General features: G+C 51.0%; 1 protein-coding gene across 1 annotated transcript; it reads left to right on the forward strand.

The window, feature by feature from the left end:
- The first annotated feature begins 1,457 nt into the window (after nt 1-1,457).
- PRAG1 (PEAK1 related, kinase-activating pseudokinase 1) lies at nt 1,458-25,807 on the forward strand. Its single transcript, XM_040600013.1, is given in 7 exon segments — nt 1,458-1,559; nt 4,051-4,445; nt 5,798-6,079; nt 6,081-7,633; nt 16,720-16,877; nt 20,254-20,993; nt 24,486-25,807. Coding segments are annotated over 6 exon segments (4,128 nt in total). The 5' UTR covers nt 1,458-1,559; nt 4,051-4,088; the 3' UTR covers nt 25,524-25,807.
- Nucleotides 25,808-26,871: the final 1,064 nt, after the last annotated feature.

A 26,871-nucleotide genomic window follows, 5' to 3' on the forward strand; every position in this document is an offset into this window, starting at 1 on the left:
TTAAAATAGGGAAGATGTCGGAAATTTGGGCCACTCATTTTCCCCGTTCATTTTCCCCTCTCCCAGATGAGATGTGGCTCTGTGCTAGAAGAGAGGTTTCTGCCATGATGAAAGCATTTCTGAGAGCTAATTTACTCGTTCGACTGGGCGTGCTGGCACCGGGATCCTGCATGCAAAAAGACACAGCAAATTGATTGCGAGTGGTTTGCTTGAAAGAAGAAGCAGGAGGTGTGTTAAGCAGATGTCTTCACGGCAATATGGCAAATGAAGTGGAGGAGTTCCCATATTTTCCTGTGTTTCTGCTTACTGCGGGGTCTCTGGTCTATTTTAATAACTGGTCGAAAAAGAAGGGAGAGCACGAGCAGACAGCTGTAACTGCGGAAGACCAGCCAGCTGGGATGTGTGCAAGCAGAAAGGTTTGCAAGCTGCGGTACTGCCAAAATTCCCTGAAGGAGAAGAATTTAGTGGGATGATTGGTTCCCGAGAAGGAAATTTTTTCTATGATAAGCGCTGTGCACCTCTCCAGCTTCTGCTTTTCTGTTCGGGGCTTGAATTTCCCATTATGCAAGACTATTTGCCTTTTTAATCCACTGTTTTATCCTGAAATGTATAAGACTAGAAATGCTTTGTTGCGCTAAAGGAGAGGTGGCTTAAGCAAGGAACTGAGCCTAAGCCCGTGAAGGGCAGGGGGAGACCTGGTTTTGGGGGGGGTGTTTCCACTAGTTTTGGGGAGTTTAGATGCTCAAAACTAGATGCCACAGAGGAAGCACTAATGTGAGGGAAGATCACTCCTTTTCCAGCCTGCCCTGAAGCGCAGCTCAGACACTACAGGGAGCAAAGCCTCATCCCGCTCCCTTTTAAAGACCCCCAGACTAACAGAAGTTTGGGATTTTCCTGAGATGCTGTCTGCATTTTTTTTTTTTTTTTTTGCACGGTGGGGTCAAATCCTGCATTTGGTGGCTGCAAATTTCTCTTCCTTCCACAGCATCCCTCCGGGCTGAACTTCCCCGTGTCCTTGCCAGCTTGCCAGGATGCGGGAACCCTGTGGCTCCCAGCGTCTTCCAGCTGGGGACAGGCCCGCCCCCGAGCCTGGCGTCGGGTGCGGGTGTCCCTGCGGGGGGTGGGGGTGCAGGGCCCGATGGGGCTGTGCGGGGCTGCTGGGGTAGGTGGGTGCCTGCATCCTCCCGGGGGGTTGGTACCACGGGGGATGTCCCCGAGACGGTGCCCGTCTGCGTGAGCCTTGCTGGGGGGGGGGGGGCGTCACCGGGTTGCCTGCGCCCCCGCGGTGAGGGGTGCGCTTTGTGCGAAGGGGAGCCGCGTGTGCGGGGGGAGCGGGGGGGGGGCGGGGGGGAGCGGGGGGCGCCGCCCCGCCCCCGCCCGCGCTGCTGCCCACGCCGTGCCCCGAGGGGGCGGACCGGGGCGGGCCGGGGCGGGGCGGCTGCTGCCCCCGGCCCACGCGGGGCCCCGCTTGCCACTCGCCCCGGTGGCGGCGGCGGCCGTGGCCGGGCGCAGCGCGGAGCGGAGCCGAGCCCCGCCGCCGCCGCCGCCGCGGGAGGCTGGTGAGCGGGGAGCGGGGCCGAGGGGCAGCGCCGGGGCGGGCGCCGGGCCTCCGCCTCCCGGGACAAAGCCGGGCAGGGAGGGACCCCGCCGCCGCCGCTCGGGGCCGGGGCGGGGCTGCCGCGGGGCCGGGGCGCTGGGGCCGGGGCGCTGGGGCCGCGCCGGTGCCCACCGGGCGTGCGGGCAGAAGGGCGGGGTGGGGCTGAAGCCCGCCCGGGGCGCGTACCGCTCCCCACCGGCACGGCCGCCTGCCCCGAGAGCCCCGGCGGGCCCTGTCCGGTAAACTTTTCCCAGCGCCGGTGGTTGCCCGGCGGTGGGGAGGGACCGTCCGCCAACCGGAGCCGTTTGGGGTGGGGTTTGGGGGTTTTTGGTATTTTTTTGCGCCGGAGCATCCTGGTGCCGCATCCTCGCACCGCTATCCTGGGTAACAAGTAGCCTTTACGCCGGGTCCCGGCCGGTGCCCCGGGCTGCGCGGGGCTGCGGGGGTGCCTGTGACCCAGCTCCCGGCTTTCGGTGCGCCGGGGGGGCCGGGCTCGGCCGGTTTCCCCGCGGGCGCGGCGGGGCTGGTGCGGGCTGGGTCCTGGCACCCCGCGCCCCGGCACCCCGCGCCCGGGCAGCGAGAAACAGCGGCGGGTTTCGCTGCAGAAAGGGAACTCCCGATCTTTAAAAGGCGCTTGGCAGCGCCGATTGTTACACCAGAAGCGAAGAGTTTTCTCTGGCTTCGGTCCCTGCTTTCCTCCCTTTGATTTTTCTTTTTTCTTTGCTGGCGCTCATCAAGACACTTGCTCAACTTTGGGTGATGCCGGACACTGCTTGCTAGGGCTGAAACAAAGAATAGAATACTTTTAAAACGTGTTTGCTCTGCAAATAATGATAATCTCATTGAAGGTGTTGGGGTGTATCCAAGAGTGATTTGCTGTCCTTTGGTTAATTTGGACTCTGTGAAGTCCGTGGCAAAACCTGTCTAAAACAATCTCTTCCCTAAAAAGGGAGACACGTGCACGGATCTGATTTGTGAATCCTATTAATATTGCCCTTTTTCCTGGGTTTTCACGAAACAGATCCTAATTTATCAGCCTGCCAGGTGGAGCGAGTCTGCAGGTACTAATGCTTTAGCCAGGCAAAACCTCCCTTCCCAAAGGTGGCCTTTGAATTCGGATTATGCGCGTGGGGCAGTGGCTCTGCCCCACTTCGCTTTGTCCCACCCGGGCTCTTACTAGTGGTCTCTGTCTTTTCGCCATGCAGTAGGGTGGCTGTCAGAGAGGCTGCCCAGGGCACCCCTGAGCCCGGAGGCGAGAGGCTTTACTCAAGTGCAGGTGCAAAAGTGTCCATAGCTATGGTGGTGTTGCAGTATGTCTGTGTGGAGAAAGTGCTGAAGGATCAGGCTGGTAAATTTTGCTCTCGTGCCATCAGAATTGGGGGGTAAAAGTGCCTGTTCACTCGGAGACCCTCTGGGAAAGAGCTTCAGTTTGCACTGGCATCAGCTGGCTGGGAGATGCTGACCTGCAGCTGGTTAGGAGAGGAAGGACTCTGTGGAGCCGTGTGGGGGAATCGTGTGCCCTGATACCCCCAGCAGCCAGCTGCAACTTTCCGCATCTAGTCACGTTTTCTGATCTTCTCTTCCCTAATCCACTGAGCTTTGTGGGAGTCCTCCTCTGAAGTATCTCCAAAGTTGTTAGCTCCAGGTAGCTACTGGCTGAGTGCAGACCTGGCCGTGTGGGGAGGGGTGGGGGGGGGGCACAGGAATGCAGGAATGTCTTGTTCCTGGGGCATTTCCTCTTGGGGAAGGAAGATGGGAAGGGATCCTTGTCTGTAAGTAAGCCAAGAGCAAAACGCTTCTCCCTTTGCAGACAATGAATCGTTTCAGCGAGCTGCCACTGTTATTTGTGGCTCCTGGCAAACCAGATACGAGCTTTCTGCCAGGCACTTGCTCAAACCAGTGCCAGGCCCAGCCTTGCCGATTGCCTTTCTCCGTTGCACTGGGTGGGAGAGAAGCCTTTGTGTACCACGGCAGTAATCACAGTGGTGCTTCTGGGTAGAGGAAGGTTGTTGTCGGTCCCCTTGGTTACACAGTTGCCGATTCTGGTCCTTGATCTCCAGGCCTTTTTATTTTCCAGAGAGAGGATGCCACTACGGAGAAGGAATTTTTCCTGCCTGGCTCTGCTTGTGGGGCTGTGAACAGCTATTTCCAAGATCTTTCCTTTACCCTTGATCTAAACCTTGCATGAGGCTGGTTATACATGCTCATTAAACAGGGAATTAAATCACATAGGAATGCTGCTTGCTTGATGTCTTCTCTATTACAGAGCTATGCTTAGAAGTTGAGGCTTTTCAAGTGATTGTGTGGGCTTTAGCTAAGCTGTGAAAAAAGCCTTGTAAACAATAAGCCTTTGTGACGAAAGCAGAGTAAGTGTAATTATCACCTGTCCTATTAAAAAATCTTCCAATTTGGGGGCATAACCAAACTAATCAGATAGTGTTGTGCTTTTCCAGATAACCAGGTGATCTTGAAGAGCAGCTCTGGGGAGCAAATGCAAAATGAGCAGCGGCGGACAGTGCAGAAGACGCAGAGGGCTCTCGGTCTGACCCACGAGGATTTGAAGATGTCTGCGTGCAGTGACTTTGTGGAACACGTTTGGAAGCCTGGCTCCTGCAAAAACTGCTTCAATCCAAAGAGTTCCCATCGACTGCAAACACCCCCAGACGTGGGAGCTTGTGGCGTGCTCCCGAATGGAGTTAGGACCAAGCCCGAGAGCCCTGCCTTGGAAGACGAAGGTGTAAATACCTCTCCCTTCTCAAAGCCAACAATTGCTGTGAAGCCAACTATGATAAACTCGGATGTTTCTGACGCGTGGGCGGATGTGAATATGAATGCAGATCTGTCACAGGTAATGATTAATCCAGTCAAAGCATGACTTCCCGTTACTTACCTCTCCTCAAGAGTGCTAGGAATATCTGTTAAAATGATTTCCTTCCCTTTGTTTTTCCTTCTGGTCTTGACTCGGATTGTTAAATTATATAGTACCTTCTCAAAGTACCTTTGGCTGAATCTGAATGAGCTGTTGCTTACAAGGCATGTGCAAAGGAGCTTAAAAATACATTGTCTGTTTAGGAGCTGCCAGATGTTAAATGAGGATGTGGGTTAAAGTTATTTTCCTGGGAAGATATACTGAAAAGAAGTCCTGTCTGGTTGCAAGCAATGCTAACTGGATCCATGGTCTTTGTGGGTGAGGAAGAAAGTGCCCTACCCTCCTAGCCCAGCTCCTTGGGCTCCCAACCTTTGCCGCAGCAGTAATGCCCTCCGGGTGCAGCACTGCTGCCTGCCTGCAAACGGGCAAGCCCTGGTGGTGTGAGTTGCAACCGAGATGGGTGGTTCACTCCGCTCCCTGATCAGTTGGTACCAGGACTGCCCCAGCCACACATGGGCTGCTGTCACCCTGCCCCTGGCGCAGGTGTGGTCGGATCTCCCACCCTTGCCCCCGAGGAGAGCCAGGGCTCACCAGCTCTCTTCTAACCCTCCTGTTGCTCTCCCTTGCTTCTGTTCTAGGGGCAAAGGGCACACGAGCACAGGCTGCTGTTGTTGGTGGGGTTTGATCTGAGAGTGCAGATTTGGCCCCAGGCTGAGTTTTGCTCTATGGGAGTAGGTTTTGCCTCCCTGGGACGGGGGCAGTGGCGGGGGGTCGCTTTGCAGGCACATGTTATCCTCTGCCTTTCCCACTTCTGCCTTGGCAAGCAGGAAAGATCTCCCTCAGATAAAAAGATTTTGGATAAGTTTGTCCAGCTGCTCCCCAGTCCATGCTGCTGAGCATAGGCAAGCTGCTATCCCAGCATAACCTGTGATAGCCTGATAGTCATTTCAGCAGTGTGAAATGAAACAAGCAGAGAGGGTTGCAAATATTCCTTCCCTCTCTGACTCTTTAATTGCATGGTGATTCACGGAGAGGATGACAGGTTGGACATGTTTCTGGCAGCAAACCCACAGAAAGAGAAAGGAGAATGCCTTATTTCAGTGCACTGCCCTTGCTGATAATGCAAGGATTGCAAATGGTTCCGGAAATAGGACAAGTGTGCTTTAAGTAGAAAATATTTGTGGTAGTTACTGGTGGCGTGAGCACAGGGCAAAACAGACTCTGAATGCCAGAGGATTTTTCTGTGAAGCTGGGCTTTTTTTTTTTTTTTTTTTTTTTTCATTTTGCCTATGCGCATCCTGACAGTGCACTTGTCTCTCTGGCCCCTGCAGGTCAGCTGGGGCATGGTTTCTGGCAAACAACTCCTTCTGAAATCAGGAGAAGCCCAGCGGATCTGCCTTGACAGTTTTGGCAGTGGTGGTGTGAGAAAGCCCTTCCTCCACAACACGCCCGGTGACTGCTTGTCTTGCTGCCCTCCCAGCTACTCCATGGTGGGCCTGCGCAGCCTGGAGAGCCGAGTGGAGAGAAACGTCTCCATCCACAGCCTGGTGCTTGTGGGTGAGGTGGGCAAGCAGGAGGACAGAGCCAAAGACAAGTTTGCCCTGACACATCGCCCCCCCCTGCCCTAACCCATCTACCCTGGGGGACAGAAGCTCCACAAACTCCAACAGAAACCCTTCTTCTCAAGCCAGAGAAGGAGCAGCGCTCCCCTCAGAGGGTGACCGCGGTCACCTCTCGGCCGGTTTTGAAAGTGAAGGGGGGGAGTACTGTTCAATCACGGACTGCCACCGAGAGCGCCCTGTCTCATGGGAGCCTCATGGTGCGGAGGGGAAGGGTGCCCGGTGCGAGAAGGAGAGCCCTGCTCCCAGCGGATGGAGGCAGCGGGATGCTCCCGAGATTCTCAGGCCAAGTGGCAGGGCGGTCAAATTCAGTGAAGAGGAGCGCAGAGCTGTGAACGTGGCCTTCTGCATCACGAAAGACCAGGGTGATCCTCTCCCCTATGCCCTGTGTTCAGAGAGGAAAAAGCTGGCTCTGCACACCGAGCCCGCTGCCCTCCCCGAGAGCGCAGGGAGCAGCAAGGTGGCTGCCCTTGCTTCATCCCCAGAGGACGAGGACTCTCCTCCCCCTGGAGAGCCCTCTGGCACCGGAGGCCCCTGGCCCGAGGGTTCAAGCACCCCTCAGCAGGCTCTGGTGGAGCCGCAGCGTTCTCGCCTTGCTGAGCCAGCCCGCAGCGATTCCATCTACGCCGAGAGCACCAAGAGGAAGAAGGCGCAGTTGAAGGCTGTCGGTGGACAAGCAAAAGGGGAGAAGCTGGCTCGCAGCACTGGCAAGGAGCAAGCTGAAGGGACGTGGAGGGATGGTGGCTGGGCTTTGGGTGGTGAGAAGGAATACCAGGACTCCACCGGCCAGGTGGCGGCAAAGATAACTGTGATGACAGCGCACACTGAGGATGACCACAAGACTATATTCCTCAGCAGCCCTGACTCGGCGGTGGGAGTTCAGTGGCCATGTATCAGCCCCACTTCTCACCCTGATTTTGGTACTTCATCGCCTACCATTGAGCCTGGAGAGGTTTTTCAATCATCTGGAAGTGAGAGCAGTTCAAGATTTCATCTGGCAGCTCCTGCCAAGACGTCGGTTACTGAGAGTCCAGCCATTCCCCCAAAGATGTCCAAAAACAACCAGCCGAGCAGTGAGGGGAACCGTCTGCCCCCAGTAAGCTCCCACGTGGCAAAGTTTGGTGATGACGGCAGCCGTGATGGAGCTGGTGTTCATCTGCTGCCGCGGAACTATACTGATACAGGTGCCTTTGGGGCATCCCCTTCTCTGTGCACTCATGTCAACGGGGTCTCTGTGGAGGAGCCCAGCAGAGGTCTGGTAGGCACCTCCTATGACAGGAGGCAGAAATACTACACCCCAACGTGGACCAAGCAGTGCCGGATAGAGGAGGAGGAGGAGCAGGAGGAGGAGCAGGAGCTCTTAACTCACCCGTGGGCAGTGGGAGCTGAGAATGGAAGAGCTGGTGCCGACCTTGTGGATGACGGCCTGACGCTGGAGAGCCAGACTGGGATCAGCAAATCATCATCTTTCTCCTTTGACTTCCCTAAAGACAAGAATAATGGCATGGAGTTTGTGCCACCGCCACCGCCACCGAAAAAGCAGTCCAGGTACAGCCCTGTGAGTGTGTGCATGGCAGTCTGTTAGCCAGTTGCGATTGGGGTGTTTGCTGCAGGGATTCGTTGGCTAGGAGGTGCTTTCTGTTCTTTTTTTGTTCCTTTTCAGTTCAAAGGCGGGCTTTCAGGAGCACGGGAGGTGACTGCACAGCTGAAAAACTACTTGCCTTTTTACCCTGAAAAGCTGTCAGATCTTCGCGAGTCCTGGCTCAAATGCCACGCGTAGTTGCAAAAGCCCTTCAGGGCTGCAGGGTACAGCCTTGGGTCCCAATATTTAAGTGAGAACAAGGTCTGTGCTGAGGATGCCTGATGTTTCCCACGTCAGCTTGCTTCTGTCTCGGCACAGTTCCTTGATGTTGAATAGGACAGAAAATTGGGGGTTGCAAGCTTCTCTTATGGGTGGAACTGGGCAACGTCTCTGGTGCTAATAGTAAGGGCCTCTGAAATGCTCATTTTCAGTTTGGCTCTAATGTCTTTTTGCTTTTGAGGTTAACTCTTGAAGCTGCAGTTTCCTAGAGAGGACTCCTTGCCTGCAGGCGAGTAACTGGGGCTTGCCTAACGTGGCTGTGATGTGTGGAAGCTGCCTGGCTTCAGGCACCCTCTGCTCGCCGCTCTCCTTGAAGTCAGGTTTGCAGGCAGGGCGACAGCAGCCCCTAGAAAACAAATGTGAATGAGGGAGAGCTATCCATTTGGAAGGCAGTAGCTCTGCTAACCAATTAAAAAAACAGGCTTCTGATATGTGGGTGCATTCAGTATCTGCAGCTTGTGCGTATCACAAAAAAAAAAGGGGGGGGAAAGGAAAAAAAAAAAGATAAAATGGAGGAAGAAATTTTTTTTTCCTTTCCATGCAACTAGTGGATTTTGTTGTCTGAGCATACTGGGGAGGGATATTTTCACATTCTCTGGGTGCCCTGTATTTGCTTTATTGTGTGCATCAGTTTTGTTACCTGGAACAGTGCATTGCACAACAGATTTGACTCCAACTCTGCTTTAAAATTTGAGAAGAGGGGATGGGTGTTTGGAGGAGAACTTGCTCTTGGGATCCACAGTCAAGCTTATGCATAGGCATCGGTGACCTCCAGTTTGAGACCGTGGTTGAGTTGGCCCATGCTCTGTTTTGTTCTCATGCTGAATTTCAATGTTTTTAGGGTTGGCTAACCCAGGGAATTAGTGTTTTAAACTGATCGAGTGATGAACAAATTAGGTTTCACAAGGAAAGGGAAGAGATGAACAAGAGGCTTTAGTTCTCCTTAATGCTGGGCTTCCTGCTGTGATGCCGCATGGCTGCTGGAGTCAGAGGAAAGAAGAGGTCCACAAGCAAGTGAGCACACAGACAAGTTTTATTGCCTTTAAAATCAAAGGGAACACTAAGGTGTGCTTTAGCTTTGACCCTGTGAACTTTCTTTCATGGCTGGTGCCACTTGGTGCCTCCTATCAGCCTAGGGTGTGGGGTTGTATTTGCCACATGAGTGTTGTTGAGGCCAGCAGATGCTGTTGAGCAGTGATCATTTAGGAAACACCAAGTTTCCTGCTGAAAGTCCTCTAGAACCTGATTCCTTCCCCTGCAGAGCAGAGGTCTGGGCAGGCCAGAAGAGTGGTGGCACTCGAGCTCTGCAAAATATATCCCAGCAGCATCTTCTGCTTGCAGTGCCAGGGCCTCCTTCCGCTCATGGAGGAGCAGCCATGCAGAGCCCTTTTTCTCTACTGGGGGCAAGGATGCTTCCCTGGCAGTCCTTGGAGTGTCCTTTCTGCCTTTGTGAAGGCTGGGAGTGGAGGCAAGGGGCTACTTGACGTGTCTCCCTCGCTGGATGACTTGGACCGGCTGTGCTCCAAGCCAGGAGCATGCCCTGCTGTTGCCCTCCATGTGGAATTACAACCATCCGTCCTGAGGGGCGTGGAGCATTTTCTGCTTATTGGAGGGGCTGTTTCATGCTCCTGGTGTGGTTGGGCTGTGCCAACCCTAACAGTTGCTTCTGAGTCATCCTGAAAGCATCTGTGTGCAGGAAAGCCTGTGTGACAGCAGGCAGGGAAACTGAGGTCGGGAAACACGTGGCATCCATGACCAGGATCTCTGGCAGAGCCATAAACCCTGCCAGGTGGTTGAGGTAGGTGCTGGCGTTGCTTTTGCTCCCTGTAGCTGTAGGCCATGTGTTGTGCTACATGTATTTGTCTCCTAACCGCCTTGATGCCTTCAGCTGAGCCATGGGGCGCCTTCCTCAAAGAGCACAGCCCTCCCTCCGGCTGCCAACCCCCTGTGCAGCCAGCCTGAGGAGCGATCTGATCAGATGGCAGGGTTTCGCAAGCCGTGCAAACCCAGCCGGTTGCTTTGTTTGCTTTGAGGGTGCTCTTGTTTTCATCTCAAGCATGGCTTCTCTGAGCGTGTCGATGCAGGAACCAGGGTGGTGTTACCCAAGTGCGGCGGTGGGAGGGATGGTTAAAATCACCATGGCAGGATTGCGTTACCTTGGGCAGTTGTCGCTTGCAGCTTCAGGTCATGATAGGACTCTGACCTGGTGCTGGAGGAACATCACCTCTGGTCCTCCTGGGCTGCAGCCAAATGCCTGAAGAAGGGAGGAAGGAGGTCTTGCACACAAAGATGACTCTGAGAGACACGTCCATACCTTCCTAGGCCCAGGCAGTCTGTGGGCATGTGCTCATCGGTAATGGAAGAACCACCAATACTTCTGTTACGTTTATGTAGTCCCGCACAGGCAGAGCACCTCAGCCCAAGATGTTCTCTGGTGGCACAGCTGCAAAGGCTCCTTGGATGGATGGATGGATGGATGGATGGATGGATGGATGGACAGATGGAGATGAAGCCAGCATAAACCTGGTTGTGGCACAGGCTTGGGGCTTAGCAAATCAGAGTTCGTTTCAGCTGCAGGAAAGGCACGTAACTGTCTTTTTACTTTCTAGATCTCAAGCTACAGCAAGGTATTTGATTTCATGCTGGAAAACGAAGCCTGCCTGTTTGACTTTCCTAATTAAACTTAATTGCTTATTTTAAAGAAAACTTGCATGTGTGTTCAAACTAGTTTCAAAGCAAAGCAAGAAAAAGTGAGTCTGTAGATTCTGTTTTGTTCATCTTTGCTCTAACAGTCAAAAGGGAAAAAAGTTTTTACAGGGTAAATTCCTGCCAGGCACGAAGGAAACTCTGGTTTTGCAGTAAGCTCTCTTTTTGGATGGCAGAAGGAGTGATGTTAGGGAGTTTTCAAAGTTGGGACAAAAAAGGAAAATAATAAATTTGTGCCTGTTTTGTCCTGTATAAAGCTACTCTGAACCTTTTGTGACTGTTTCTACATAAAATCTGTTTGTCCTGCTTGTTTGAAAGGTTATAGATATTTAAGGGTTTGCTTGGTCTGAAGCAGAATAGAAAATTAGCTTAATGACAAAAGGAAAGAGATTGGAAAGAGAAGATGGTGGCTGGTCACCTTCTAAAAGCTGGGAAGGTAGCTGGCTAAAGAAAGGGCTCACCAGGGGAACTAGGATCCCCAGGACTGGTATATGCAGTGATAGTTTAAAAGTTCTTCAGTATGAAATGCTCTAGCATGGCCTTCAGTTTCTTGGCACAAGGAATGAATCTTTGAAATGTGTCTCTCTTATGCAGAGGGTCAGGCTAAATGAGCCTCATGGTTCCTTTTAGCCTGCACAACATTGACAGTTAATTTATTTCATGTGCATGTTCAAGACAAGAAACAGTGATGCTGTTTTGCATCTTGAGCTGTTGGCTCTTGGGCTGTTTTCATAATAATTAATGTCACCTTCAAAAGGCAGCGCCATAGATCGCCTCTGAAATTCACTGAATGCGTTCACTTGGGGTAACAAATGTGTGTAGCGCATCCCATCCCAACGCCCGCCACGGCTGAAAATAGCCAGGAGAAATGAGCCTGAGGTGTGCCAAGATTGCATGTTATGGTGCCGCCGCTGCCGCTTGTTGCCAGAGGGAACAGAAAACAAAAGCATTACAAAAACCTGATGGCTTTGGGTATTGGATCACCAGGAAAAGAGCCAGGATTGCTTCTCGCTGGGGAGGTGGTGCTGGCTGGTGGGACTGTGCTGTCTGTTCCTTGCCAGGACTTGGAGCAGTGCTGTACCTGAGACAGAGTATTCCCTTTTCTTGCCATTCCCAAGGCACTCATTTCTCTTTGGGACTCAGTGTTGTGGCGTACCCCGGTGACAAAAGCAGCCTGGCTACACGGAGCTGCTGTGGCTATTCCAAATGCAATTGGAAATCATGGCGGTCCCAAATTTTGACCCTTTTCTCCCTGACTGTGGGTGACAGCAGGGATCTCCTGTTTGGTCTAGGACAAGCCAGATTTATTATTATTATTATTATTATTATTATTATTATTATTATTATTATTATTATTATTATTATTATTATTATTATTATTAACATAATAAATCATAATAAATAAATAAAGAAGACACTCTGGATGGAGTCTATTTAAATAGTTAATTAACAATTAAATAAGTAAATAAAGCAAAGAAGGGAGGCTATGGCTTAAGCAGGAGAGAGAATCATGCTCCAGGACATGGAAGGAAGACACCTTTTGGATTCCTCCTGTGTTTTCTGTTTGAAACTAATCAGGAATTTCTCATGCTGCTTCTGCCATGGGATTATTTTTTAAAGGTTGTGATTTGTCGGCCAATCTTTCAGGGGAGTTTTTCTTTTAAAATGGAAGTAATTCACTTTTCTGTGTGTTTCCTGTCTTACTACTTAAAGCACGGAGTTGGAAATTGAAATGAGATTTGTTGTCCCCCTCACCACGTCAGAGCATGCAGTGATTGAATTTTTGACCCATCTACCATCTTAATTCTGCACCTAATCTGAATTTCCCCTTGCAGCTCCAGACTCCAAACCCTTGTTTCAGCTTAACCTGCGCTGCATAAAACCTTTTTGATACAGCAAGGAACAGTGTAGTCCTCTGGGCAGAGCTAGGAGTGTTTCAAAATCCTCTCTCTCCCTCACCTCAGTTTTGGTTTCTCCACATTTATCAGCTGTGAGCAGAAGGGTAAGTACAAAACCAAGCCTCAAATGTGAGCTCCTGTATGCTGGTTTTTAACTGCCCAGTGCATCCAGGGGGAAATGCTGAAACAAACAGTAGTGGAAGGAGGAGTAAGATAGAATTATTCACATTTGATGATAGACAAGCATATGGTACAACAGTGCTTCCTCTTGTGTAAGAATTATGGCCAGCTGTGTGCTGTTATGATGCTGTAATGTAGTCTGACTTTTCTGTCTGCCATGCATCATCAGTTCCAGTATTTTATTTTAGGAGAGGGTGTCCTGTTGCCATTATCACCAGACTTCTGGAGCGTGGTTCAGTTTGTGGAGATCCGTGCGTGTTCTGTGTTCTCATCTGCTTCCTTCCTCTGTTGCTCAGGATCTCTGTTACCTGTTCACATCCTGCCATCTATGCTGAGGAGCAGCGACCCCCTCCTGCTGGCACAGCAAGGCTGGGACCCCCCCAAGATGGGGGCTGCAGAGTGGGTACTCCTTGTGGTTGGGTCTCTGCATGGGGGAGAGATGCATCCCTCACCACTGCCAACAGGCTGCACACATGGCGGCTGCTGGAAAGGACCAAGTGGGAGCCTGCAGCTCTTGCATCTGAGTGGCCTTCTCCTGCTCACACACACACACACACACACACACACACACCCCGCCTCTTGCACTTTTGGAAGGTAGTGAGGTCTGCATGTCATATTTTGGGCCAGAAATTCAAGCCGAACGCATACCTGGGGTCTGAGGAATCCCTAGGGTGGTATCCCAAGGCACGTGTGTCTGCTGCAGTCAGGGAAGCTGTGCTTTGGTGCCCATCTCTGTTCCCTTTCCAAGAAGTGCAAGGCGCACGGTTAGTGATGCTGGAATCCTGCAGCAGCACCTGGTGGGACCTTGGTCTGTTAAGAAATGTGAAATCAAACATATGGCCACTGCTCAAATATGAATTACGGGAAAGATGAAGCATACCCTGGCCAGAGATGCAACATGGGGCATGGCAAATGATCCAGGTCCCTTTGCAATGTTATAGAACACGAAACTCTGTGGTTTGGGTTTTTCTTTTGGTTTGGTTTGTTTAACGAGACCGCTGTTTTCCACTGTGACTTCTTTTAGGCAGGACTGTGGGAATCATGTGGAAAGCCAGCTGGATAAAATTGTTTAGGAAGGGAAAATTGGGGACTAGTGAATAGGAAGGGTTGCCTCGATATGGCAGTGAGTTACATGGAGGATCCTGAATAATTGAAGTGTATTTAAAGCCAGCAGAAAAATGTGGAGAGCTGGAAATACTGTCTTATGCGTTATTAGATGGGGAGAACTGACTCTTGAGACCTGTTCTTTATACACCGGCACATGAAGGAGGCTCTGGTGCTGCTCTTGAACCTGCCGGTTACATTGAAGGTGCTGAGCATGGATTTTTGAAATGGAGGTAAATTAACCACTGCTACATCTTTCTGAAGGGGAGCAAGCCAGTGCGGGAGCGATCCCAATAATTTCTTCAGGTTTAAGATAGATTGACACTCTTTATTTCCAATATCCTTGGGTCAAAAGGGCAGGATGGAGCAGAGCCACCTGTGCCCTAGCAGTCACACGTGGGGGAAGGAACACTAGCAGAGCAGGGAAAGTTTGGGTTAGCTGTAAAACAGGATCCATCCCACAGGCTGTCACAGCAATGTTCAGCATTTAGGGTGGAATTTTAGTGAAATGGGAGAGTTTGACCCTAGCAAGTGTTTTCAGTAATTCTTCGGTATAGTGGGCAGTATTTTAGTTTGTGCAGGCTACAGCCTGGGCTTCAAGCAGCTTATAGGAAAAGAGGGAGATGTAAAGCAGAGGGGGAGATGTAAAGCGGAGCTATTTCCAGGCAGTATTAGCTGGCCTGGCTGTAACATCTGAAACAAGAGCAGGATGTCGTTTAAGCAGCAAACAATTTCTATTTCGGTGTGCCTATTCAGGAACTGCATTTTACATAAGTCACGGCGGTACGGAGAGGAAACGGGGCTCTCTGTGCATCTGACTTCATTCACCGCAATGTTGAGCTCAGCAAAGGCAGCAGCCAGCATGGTTCTGGCAGCTGCTGTGTTGCACCCAGGTTACTTGGAGGAATAGGTGTGGCTGCGCACCGTGGACCTTGGACCCCGCTGAGCAAAGTCCCATCTCTCTCTGAGTGCGGGAATGGTAAGGCAGCTCCATGGATTTGTGCTTAAGTGATGGGAAGGAAACAGAAATGCACCGACTTTTCTTTGGGGGGGGTGGGGGGTGGGGAGTGGGGGGAGTGGAACGTGGTAGAAAACCTCTCATCCGTGCAAATCAGGCTGGCTGTCTTGCAAAATCCTCTTTTCTTAGGGATTCAAATGCTTCCTTGATTCTGGCCAGGTTAGACAGTGCACCTACATGGGTGTGCACCCATGTGTTTTTTTCCCAAATCACTAAAAGTTAAGCATCTGAGAAAGCTATAGGATAATTATATATCTTTATAATTTAAAAAAAAAAAAAAAAAGGATTTAAGTCTAGTGGATTGCTTTCAACGGCATTAATTGTAACAGAGCTGAAAACCTCTCCCTCTCTCCCTCTCTCTCTCTCTCTCAACTATGACTTGTGTGGTGCGTCGCAAAGTTTGGTAAACCATCCCTAAGAGACTTGCTGTGGTAAATTCGTCACTAGTGCAAGAGCAGTGTCTCTGCTGAGTTATACCTGAAGTGGTTTTAGAGCTTTATTTTCATCAGCCCCTGAGTATTTTTAGACCGAAGCTGCTCAGGCAAATGAGGAAGTCTGGCAGAAGTTTCTTCCGGGCTTCTCATACACTCTGCTCTCCATGCGGTGGTGTGGACATGAGAGTAAGTGCTTTGTCTGGATGGGGAGCGAACATTTCTCAATCTTCAAATAAAAATTGCTTGTAGCATCTGCTGTGCTGGGGGGGTTTGGGACAAGGAGGGTTCCTGTGCACATGAACAGGGTGGCAGAAGAAAATGGTCGTGCATGTCTTTTGTTTGTCTTTCTCAGCAGCCATTCAACCGTCTGATTAGGAAACGCTGGATACCTTCCAGCAAGATAGCTGGTGGAAGTCCCTTTTCTTTTTTTACAAGTCTGCCACTAACCTTTTTACATTCTTAATCAACAATGTGTTGGATTTTATCAACAGATTGACAGTTTTACTTAAAAAATGTGGACTGATGACCTTTGTTTGCTGGCCAATAGAGTCTGAACTGTACCAAAGCTAGAAGCATTTCTGCTCTGATGTACTGCCTGATTTCAACAGTTTCTGTGGTTTTCCAAGGAGGAAAAAAAATGAAGAAAATGCAGGGGAAATTCTTATCTTAGTGAAAAGTCCTGCTTGCCTACAACTGATCACTTACTGTGACCTGGCAGGTTATAAGCCCAGTTTATGGTTTATTTATTTATTTATTTAGATGGAAGCTGCATGGAAAGCCATAGGTCTTACATTAAAAGCTGCATGGTAGGTCCTGAGTTTGGCAGACACTTGTTTTCTGCAGAGGTGCTTCTTCTTTCAGGTGTCAGTTGTTACTGTGATGCAGAGGAGACTACAGCCGCTAGGGCTGGACTCTTCTTCCACTTATGCCTCTGCCATAAAGGAACTGGGTTCTGACACCCAGCCTCAACCTGCCCTTCTGTAAAATGGAAAAGTGATGCCACGCCCTTCCCTTGGGAACTCTACTGAACGCAAACACTGGCGGGTCCCCATTTCCCAGTGATGGTGGCCAAGATGGGATGTGGTCCAGGACCCCCGTTTGCTAGGCAAAGAAGGTGCAGACTGGGGCTGAATGCTGTTGGTTCAGTGGCTCTCCCTCTCTGCTGGGGCACAGCTGGTTTGACGGGGGGGTCTGCATAGGGGCTGCAAGCCTATAACCTGCTCAGTGTCAGTGGGGTGCAATCCCCAGGTGCCAAAGAAAGAAGTGAAGCACACAAGAATGAGGTGCTGTGGCATGGTAAAAAGCTGCACAGTGTCTGTAGGGATGGGCAGAGACCAAGCTAAGGCTGCTCTCAGCTTCAGTCTCCATGCACAAGTGCATGCGGGGTATCTTTTGCCGTCTGTCTCCTGACTGTTCTCTTTCACTGTCTCTAGGCATGCTCTGAAAATGAACCCGAATAACGCCGAGTTGGAGAGGGTCAGCAACAGCTCTGCCGAGAGCCTCAGCCCACCTTTCAGGACCATCCATGTCAGCTTCACAGCTGGCTCCACCGACAGCTTTGACTCAGACACACAGACTGGCAGTGATGGCAGTAAGTGACCATTGGGTGTGGGAGAGGTAGCATCAGACCCCAGGAAGGAGTTAACATCCATCCTGAGGCCCGCAGAGTCTTCAGAGCTTCAGAGCACAGATTGTGAGGGCCTGATCACCTAGTTCCCCCAGCAACCTTTTATCTTTCCACTTCCCCTACCCTTCTGCCTCTTGATGCACTTCAGATGAGTCAGGGCAACATCACAGGCTTCTTCCTCTTTCATTTGGCAAGTGCCAGAATTGTTCATCCTGTAGCTCTCCTCTTGTCTGGATAAAACTTCTATCTGAAAGCAATTTGCCTTATCCCGCTTGTGCTTCGTACATCGCACAAGGTCACGAGTAGCCGCGCTGTAGAAAGTCCTCCGTAGATTTGAGGAATACCAGAAGGAGTCTTGTGCTAGAGGTGATCTCTCCCACTCATTGTGTTCCCAGTTATTTCTTGAAGGGGAAAAAATCTGCCTGCACTCGTTTAACTGAGATTAAAAAATACTTACTATGAAGTCACTTTTTTCATCAGTGCGTAACTTCGACATGCACTAACGTGTTCAGCAGCTCAGAAAGTATTTCCTTTGCAAAAGCAACCTTCGTGTAGTGGAAGTTCTGTCTTTCCAAGAGCAACAACGTGCAGCAATAAAATTAAGAGCCAGAGTTCTGGAAACTCCATTTTATCCACTGCTAACTTGGAGTCTCAGAGTGAGACCATGCCAAGAAATTGTACAGGGGGAAGAAAAACTCACATATGTTGGATCTTTATTTGTTGGGCACAGAAGCAATTTGCTGTCAAAAATGATATGGGACAAGAGGATTTCTCTGTCTCCACTAACAGAAGCAACTGTTTCAGCTCACCTCAGGAAAGATGAGTTTTTAAATGAATAACTTGAATGCCGTTTTTCTTGCTGATGCAAGCAATAAGCTATGCAGTCAGTCACTTGAGGTGAGCTCGAATTAATTTGCTGTCAGATGTTAAAATTCGAACGGGGTCTGGGGGGGGGGGGGGGAGCTTTTAAGCCCATGACATACAGGGCTCTGCTGAAGGCGCAGAGCACTGTTAGCAAAGTTTGTGAAAGGGTTTCATTTGTTACCCCGTGCTTGGGGCAGAGCCCAGCAGCATGTAAAAAAGAGGTAAGAGCAGTTTGTCATCTGTAGGCTAGGTGTGTGGACTGGTTGCCAAAGCTTCCAGCGCTGACGTTTGTTCCGTAAGACTGCTAAGTAAATCTCGCCTCTTGAAACAGGGATTCAGCTGCTTGTCCTGGCAGAGATACCTATGTTGAGTTGCTCCTGGGCTGCAGGCTGAAGAATTTCTTCTCTTGGCTGTATCCTTTGTCAGAGCCCCTTGGATTGGAAGTGGCAAGAGATGCCATGCCGAGTGATCCCTGCCTGTGGCTTTTGGCAGGGTTTTAATGGAGAGGATCCTTCCCTTGGACCCAGCAGGGTATGATGCAGATGTCTGGCTTTTCATGGAAGCTTGGGGCGTGCACCTCTTGAGCCATGGGCTCCAGAGTTAACTGTGCACAGCTGAAACTGGAAAGCAGGCAGTTGCTCACTGGGTGTGCAACGCAGGCAGCTGGGACAAGGGCCCAACAGGAGGCAGGTAGCTCCGCACCCAGGAACTGGGGCAAGAGACACGTGCTGATTCACAGCGTTTCCTACAGAGCTGTTTCTGAGCATGTCGTCAGAAATGGGATGCTGAAACTGCCTTGTGTGGGAAGCTCATCTTCTGCAGAAGCCAAAACCAGTGCTGCTTGTTCCTGGGGTGTCCCTGAATGCTGTTGTTTGGGGTAGGGCACGTTGCATCGGGAGCATACAGGCAGCCTGGGCAGCGGAGGGGATAAAGAAAAATCGATGTCATGCCAGAAAACTGGTGAGGAGGGACAGGGACAGATCATGCCAGCATCCACTCTGGTAGCTGAGAAATGGGGGACCTGTCTTCAGGTGGCGAGCAGCTAACAGGGACAGCTGCTGTGGCCCAGGTGGTATGGCATTGAGCCTGCATGTGACGGGCCAGGCCAGGCTGGGAGCTCAGGAGTTGGAGCCCCTGCACTTGGAGGTTGTGCGTGAAGAGCTGGTGAGTCACCAGGGCCGTGATGGAGACCAACGCCTGCTTCGGGCTGCCATGGAGCTGCCCCAGGGCGTTCCTGTGGAGCAGGCAGCAAGCCGCTGCGAGGAAGTGCCTGCTGGCAGCTGCCCTCACCAGCAGCCTGGCGAGGAGGAAGGCTGGCTTGCTACCACTCTGCAGCTTCGGAAGCTGTGTTCAAAGAAAGCAATAGATCCCACTATCTGCTGAGCTTGCTTGAGGCAAAACCCCACCATGCACCTTTTGAGGTCTATACTTGCCTGCAAGGTGTTGGCAGAGCTCAAGTTTATCAAGAGTCCTGCCTGTCATTCAAGTGGCATAGAAAATTCTCTGAAATAATAAGGTGCCTTCCTTTAATTTCCCCTGCATACCCCTCCACTCCTCATTCATTCTGTCTCCGTGACCTGAAATTGTTGCTCTTTAGTTCAATGTCAAATCATGCTTTTTCTCCATCCCCGCCCCTCACCCCCCCCTTTTCCATTCTTCCATGACATGCAACTGTATTACCTGTCTCCAGCCTGGCCAGGGTAGGAGAAGAGCTGCTACAGCTGCCTGAAATGAAGCAGCCAGCCCAGCCCAATGCATGCGCAGATGGCATGTGGAGCTGCTTGGGGTTCACTGGTACGTAGTGGGGCCAGCCTGCTCGCTGAGCAAAGAGATCTGGCAATAAGCTGGGGGACATGCAGCACGGGCGAGGCCAGATTTTTTTCAGGAGGATGGAAACTTGCCCAGTGTCCCATACCCAGTGTGAGGCAGAGAGATGGGTTCAATATACTCCTGGGGCTGCTCTGGTGCAGCCAGAGGGCCGGAGCTGTAGTGTGTCACTGTCCTTACCACGCTGTGCTGCTGAGGTGGTGGGTGGCAGCTCCCAGGTGAAGTGGGCTGTGTTTCATAGTGACAACAGATTGTCCTTGTATCCCGAGTGCTTCATTCTTACCTCCCTGTAGATGACATCACAGCTTAAATATTTACCCTCTACTAGCTTTTTACTACTGTGTATGCAGTTCATAGGGGAGTGGTTGCGGCGGTGTGTGTGTGTGTGTATTTCTCTAGGTGGCTGGTTGCAACCTGCTTTGCAAACTTTCTGTACTAAACCGGATTAAATCCCTAACCCCTTTGGTGAAGCTTTGCAGTGGTGAATAGGTAAGGACTGTGCGCTGGCTTCAGATGTAACCTGGTTTGCTCCTTTGTTCCCAGCCAGGGCCCTGGCAGAGGTAGGGGTGGCAGGGGCACGGAGAGGGACCTGCGCTCCCAGCCCGCGAGAGCCGCTCACGGCATCTTCTTGTGTGTTGCTGTCTCCTAGGGCGCTCGTCTGAGCCGAACCACTCACCTGTTCCAGCTGAGAGCCAAGTGTTTCCCTCTGTTCCTTTCCTTCCCGCTGCCAGTGAGGATGGTCTGTCCTCTGCCCCCAGCTGCCCACCCCCTCTGCCCCAGAAGAAGACAGTGAGCAGAACGGTGTCCTCCCCAGACGGCTTCTTTGGGGGACAGGCGTCTTCAGGCAGAGCAGCTGGTGCTGCCAGCCCCAGGCTGAATGTCAGCCACTCTGAGAGCAATGTCTGCCTCCGAGAGGAGCCTCCCTTCATCCACCCAGCCAGCCTGGTGGGCCGCCCCGGCGCCTTCTCCTCCTCTGAGTCCCTGGAGAAAGGCTCCAAAGGAAACGGCTACTGGGGCTCAGCCTCCAGTAAGAGCACAGGGGCATGCATCCCCAGCAGAAACCTCCAGTCCCTTTCCTCCTCGCAGCTCAGTGTGTCCAGCCAGGTGTCATCGGGCTCCAGCCTCCAGCTCCACAACCTCCTGAGCAACATGGACAGCAAGGAGGGGGTGTACGCCAAGCTGGGGGCCCTCTACGCTGAGTCCTTGCGTCGCCTGGTAGCCAAATGTGAGGACTGCTTCATGCGAGAGCAGAAGAATGAGCTGCACTTCAGCGAGAACAACTGGTCACTCTTCAAGCTGGCGTGCAACAAGCCCTGCTGCGATTCGGGGGATGCAATATATTACTGTGCCACCTGCTCCAAGGACCCTTCTACCACCTATGCTGTGAAGGTAAGCCCACATCCAGGAGGTATCCAGGCTTATCCCCATCTTCCGCTTGGGAAGATGAGGTAAAGAGCTGCAGGGTCCAAGGCTACGTGGGGGTCCATGGCTAAGCTGAGACTGAACCTTTGAGCTTCTTTTTACCCCTTTCTGGTGTATGGATTTGAATGAAAGAGTGGGAAGCTGGCTCAGTGGTACGCCTTTGAGAAGCACCATCAGCAAACAATGGCCCGTTTTCTCTGCTTGTCTTTCCCACAGGTGAAGTTTGGCAAGCAAAACCCCTTCCAAAATGGTCACTTTTCCTCTACCACTTGCAAAGGTTAATTTGGAGAAGTAGTTTTCATTGTAACGAATGCCAGTTAGATGCTTATTGCTGCAGACTAGACTCTCTGAAAAAAATCTTTGGGCATACACTATGCTGTAAACTCAGAGGCATTCACCTCCGATAACACAAGCTGATGAAAGGCTGTTCAAAAGGCAGCATTTTTGCCTCTGCCTGCCTTTTAAGTGGAAGGTCTGACCCAGAAACTATGTGAGTGCTTATATGATCTTGAAACTACAGGCATTAAGATATCGCAGATCTCAATTAAACCATGCGAGGCTGACCTAGACATGCTGTGTAAGGTCAGGTCTGAAATATTTTCCTGTAACTCTATGGAATCCATGTTTGAAATGGAAACTTGAGGTGCAATAGTTCAGCTCTTTGAAACCTGGATAAGTAAGCTTATCCAACCCGTTCCATGGACATCCCATGGATTTTGGGTTCTTGACCCATGTTGCTACTTGAATACAGAGCCTTTAATTTCTATTCTGACTTAACCCTAGGGGCATCTTATTGCTGCTTACTCTTCAGGTTGTTTTCAAAACCTAAAGTAATCCCAAAAAAAGCACTGTCAGAAATGCATTAAGCAAGGGGAAAAAAAAAAATATCTCTGCTGAATTGCTTCCACCATTATGAACCCCAAGGGGATGTTTTAGTTAAGTGATAGCTTTAAAGCCAGTTCATATTTTAAAGGAAGTATGGTCAGCTCAGCAGGGGGGCTGTAAATAACCAAAATGGAATTCGATGAGATCTTGCACCCATACCCCTAATCCAGCACTCGGATTAACACTTGTGTGTTATACCTAAATCCATCACAACTTTCCTTCTGAAGCCTGAACGCTGAGTGGTGAGCTGGTGTGCTCCTTTGCAATCTGTGGTTCCTTGTGGCACCCCCCTCCCCCCCCCCCCCCCCCCCCCCCCCCCCCCGTGCTTTTGTGTGCCGTGTTAGGTGGGGTTCAGAGGCTCAGCTCTATGGCTGTAGTGCACAAATACTTGCCAATGCAGAAAGAGCACATACTGATCTCTTAGTGGGACTGCACTTGTATCCCTGTGTGTGATGAGGGTTTACTCTGTGTCCTTGGTACACTGCAGAGTGCCTTAATAAAGCCCAAACCACTCCAACAGGGCCGCGCTCTCCACCAGCATAAAGTGAAGTTGTGTGTGTGTTTACACATGTGCATGCATACGCCTCCTGCAGTGTCCTTGTGTGCCGCCTTCCTTTTGAGAGCTGCAGCAGAGAATAATTGTGAAACTTTACAACTAGCTGATTCCTAGCTGCCCCTCCTGGCTTCTGGTACAGATTTGCTGATATGAAAGAGATCATAGACCTGTAGTTAAAATTAGACTTGGAGAGCTCAAAGAAAAGATCTGACTTGAGCCAAGGAGCCTGCTGAGGAGTAGGAGCCAGAGTTTGGGCTGTGCATAGGCAGACACAGCTACGTATCAAACAGAAGGAGCCAGGTTTACATGAAATGGCTTTGGAGGAATTAAGCCAAGATATGCTTCATGCCTTGGCTTCTTTTTCCACTTAAAGATGCGTGACTAAGCCAGCCCCAGGCTCCTACTTGGATCTTGCTGCGTGGAGGATGCCTCTGGTGCAGCCAAAGTCACAAAAGAGTGGATGGCCAAGGAAGATCTCCCTGTGTTCATTTGGTTGTAGTTATTCTTGTAGAGACTCCTCTCTTGCATAGTTCCTCCTCTTTTCCTAAGCCTTACACATCCTCCCTGTGTGGGGAGGAACAAGTAGGCTTGTTTGGCAGAGGGCTGGAAGGCCTCCACCGCCTTTGGGGACCTTCTGCATCTTCCTGCATCCCACTGCATTAATCTGCAGTCTGCCTAGCTCTCCAAAGCTTGTCCTTCCACAAAATAAGCATGCAGCCATGGCAGGGTATTTTTGTTTAGAAAAGAGAGGACAATAGGGAATTGAAATGCCCCGTCTCCACAGTATCGTCTCATCTGAGTGAATTACCTGCAAATGCCTCGATTCAGACCCTTGCTAGAGGAATACAAAAGCAGCCCATTTCTCCAGCTCCTCTCTATTCTTGCATCTATTTTAACTCAGAGGCAAAATTGATTTCTTGTCCGATTTTGCACGCATGCTGTGACTGGCAGTGGCACGCTCCAGGGTTTGAAACCTTTTACGCTGAGTTTCGGCCTGTTGCTGATTCCTGTGGGTGAGATATAAATACATTGCTAAATAAAAGGAAAAAAAACCCGGTGTATAAAGTGTATAATAGAAATGCCAGAAGGCCCCATAAGCTAATGGATACTCCTATAATAAACCTGGGTTTGAGTTTGTTTAGTCTTTAATGTAGTCATAAAGCTAAAATACAGAACAAAATGAAGATAAAAGTCACGTGGCTTTAAGAGAATCCAGATTATAAAATGCTTTTTTCCCTTGAGTTTGCTTCACTCTCTTATTTCTAAGCCTGTTTTTAGCTCCTGCTTTCTCTCTGGTGTTTTTTCCCTGTGCTGATGAGTACAGCTTGTTACTGGTTTCCCTTAGCCATTGATCAGGAGTTTGAGAGTAGTTGCTGACACCAGAAAGTGGAGTCGTTGAGGAGGACGTGAAAGTGGCTCCAGGGCTTAGGACCAGCGAAGAGTTAGGTGGGGAGAAAGTGCTGGAGGTCTCTGTCCACCCCTCACTCCACACAGGGCCACCTTCGCAGCTGCATCACATCGTCTGGGGCCTCACCCAGGCAAGTGTGAACCATCTCCAGAGATGAAGGCAGACCTTCTGCCACAGGCTTTGCTTTTCCCTCTGCAGAATGTCTCCTGAGTTGCAGGGGAGAATCTCGATGATATCTGTGACATGCTATATGTCCACGATATAAAAGCTATATTGCTTGTCGGCAACGAAACAAAATCTCTAGAAGTTACTGATGGGAGGACTGCCTTCCTCCTGTCCTGCAAATCCTGGGCATTGCCTGGCAAAGGAAGCATGCCCAGAAATGCAACCCAGACATCTGGTTGCTAAGGTTGGGTTGTTGCAGGACAAGAAACGTCCTCGAGCCAGGGGATAGTTTAAAGTACTAAAGGGAGTAATGCGCACTCTGCTTCCACTGATGTCTTCCTTAGCATCTGCAAATCTCGGCTTCAGAACCCACCTCTGAACTTCTGGTCTCTGCCCTGTCTCTGTCACTGACTGATGAGACTTTTCTTTTGGTCTCTCCTTACAGATTTGTAAAACCCAGGAGTCCAAGGTGGCTGCTTCGTATTGCAGCCCTGCAGTGCCAGTCCACTTCAACATCCAGCAGGACTGTGGCCATTTTGTGGCCTCTGTCCCCTCCAGCATGCTGCTGGCCTCAGATGGGGGAAAAACCATGCCTGGGGACGGCCTCCATCCCTCCCGCAGTGCCAGCGAGCACGACTGTGTGGTGGTCATTACCCGGGAGGTGCCAAGCCAGACCACTGCTGACTTTGTGAGGGACTCAGTGATGTTGCACCAAGCCAAGCCCGAGCTGTACGAGCGCCGTGTTTGCTTCTTGCTCCTCCAGCTGTGCAATGGCCTGGAGCATCTCAAAGAGCACGGCATCATCCATCGTGACCTGTGCCTGGAGAACCTCCTGCTTGTCCCCTGCAAGCCCCCCATGAGCTGTGTGAAAGCCAAAGATGACAGACACTTACCCCGCCTCATCATCAGCAATTTTTTGAAAGCCAAACAGAAGCCAGGAACTGGAGACTCCAAACTGAGGAAGAGTCAGGCCCGGCTGGCTCCGGAGATTGTGTCGGCTTCTCAGTACAAGAAGTTTGATGAGTTTCAGACTGGTATTCTCATCTATGAGCTGCTGCACCAGCCCAACCCCTTTGAGGAGAAGGTGCACCTCAGGGAGCAGGAGTACAGCCCTGAGGACCTCCCTGCTCTGCCCAGCCTGTCCATCTACTCCCGGGGGCTCCAGCAGCTGGCTCACCTGCTCCTGGAAGCAGATCCCATCAAGCGTGTGCGGATCACCGAGGCCAAGCGGATGCTGCAGTGTCTGCTGTGGGGGCCCCGGAAAGACCTTATCGAGCAGCCCCTCAGCCACGAGGAAGCCCTCCGCCAGGTGCTTCAGAACTGGGTGGACATGAAGCGTGCCCTGCTCATGATGAAGTTTGCAGAGAGGGCTGTGGACACGGAGCGGAGCATTGAACTGGAGGACTGGCTGTGCTGCCAGTACTTGGCATCTGCTGAGCCAACCTCCCTCTCACACACATTAAAACTGCTGCAGCTGCTCTGACCTTGGATGTGTCTTGGAGGCAGCTGAGGGCTCCTGGTTGCCTTGTGGCTAAGGTACACAGCCCCGTTATACGTGAGAGGTTTGAATTTCAGCTGCGAATGCATGTTCCGCTCCTGCCCCACACTCAAATCAGAGTGTGTAAGACACGTCCGGTACCCTCAGCACTGGTAATTTGCGAGCAGGCAAAACTGGAAACTACCCCTATTTTGGGGGATATTTTTTTTTCTATGGTAAGTCTGTGGACTAATAAACTCCTGCCTGCAAGTGTGCATGTTTCTAATGAACTCAATGTACTTCAGTTGATTTCTGCGCCTGCGGGGCAGTCCTCTGATTCTTCCCCAGCCCTGCCCCCAAAAGCATCAGAGCCTTTTTTCCCCCCCAAGGAAAACTCCAGAGTGGGCAGCAGGGATGAACAGCTGGCTGCTTCTCCTGGGGAGCAAGAGCAATTCACGTAACGCTCCTTTGCAAGGGAGAACCAGGAGGGGCTTTCAGATTCCCATCTTTTGTGGGTTTTGGCATCCATTTTGCTTCTCGCCTTAAAAACACAGAAACAAGTAGTAATTTTTGTATCAGCTTTATCTTCCACTGTGGGGAATTTAATATCAGTTGCCTATTACATTCATTAGATATTAATACAGCATGGCTTTCCTGTCTAGTGGGTGCAGCCATGCAGGCTGTTGATTGTGAAAGAGTGAGAGAGAGAGACAGCCCAGGATGGGTCTGTTCGTGAGGATGATGCTGCATGCTGGGAATTACCCCTTGTAAAGTTAATGAAATGGAAAATCCCCAATTCACCTCCAAGGCCTTTGTAGGGGGGAGTCAGGGCCAGGTTGCTTTGCTTTCCCCATACCTACAGCTCCCTCCCTTCACCTGGTAATTCACCTGTCCCTTGTGTCGAGCATTTATTTAACCCCTTTATCAACAGATGAGCTGGCGTGTGGTCTGGGAGGGCCTTACTGCTGCTGGTGTTTGAGTTGGAAATGCATAGGGCTGGGTGCACTATGAATATGCTACTCCAACAGATGCAATGGAAGAGCAGCATGATGGAAGATGGAGAAGCTGGCCTGGCTCCCTCCAGCCCCTCTCCCTCCCTCCAGACATACAGCAGCCACTCAGCTTGGCAAAGAGGCCATGGCACTGCTCAGAAAAACAGATATTCCAAAAGGTTGCGGGTTGCTTTTACTCTTTCACCCCAACACGAGGTGGAGATGAGCTGCCCTGCTCCTGGCACCAGGAGAAGGGGTAGATTTGGGACACGTGGAGAGAGCCCAGCATCAGCAGAGCTGAGACAGGATGTCACTAGCTGAGCTACCCCTGTCCCAGCTCAAAACGGGGAGAAATTTTTAAG

The sequence above is a fragment of the Falco naumanni genome, chromosome 1 (genome assembly GCF_017639655.2).
Source record: "Falco naumanni isolate bFalNau1 chromosome 1, bFalNau1.pat, whole genome shotgun sequence".
In the NCBI taxonomy this organism is placed as follows: domain Eukaryota; kingdom Metazoa; phylum Chordata; class Aves; order Falconiformes; family Falconidae; genus Falco; species Falco naumanni.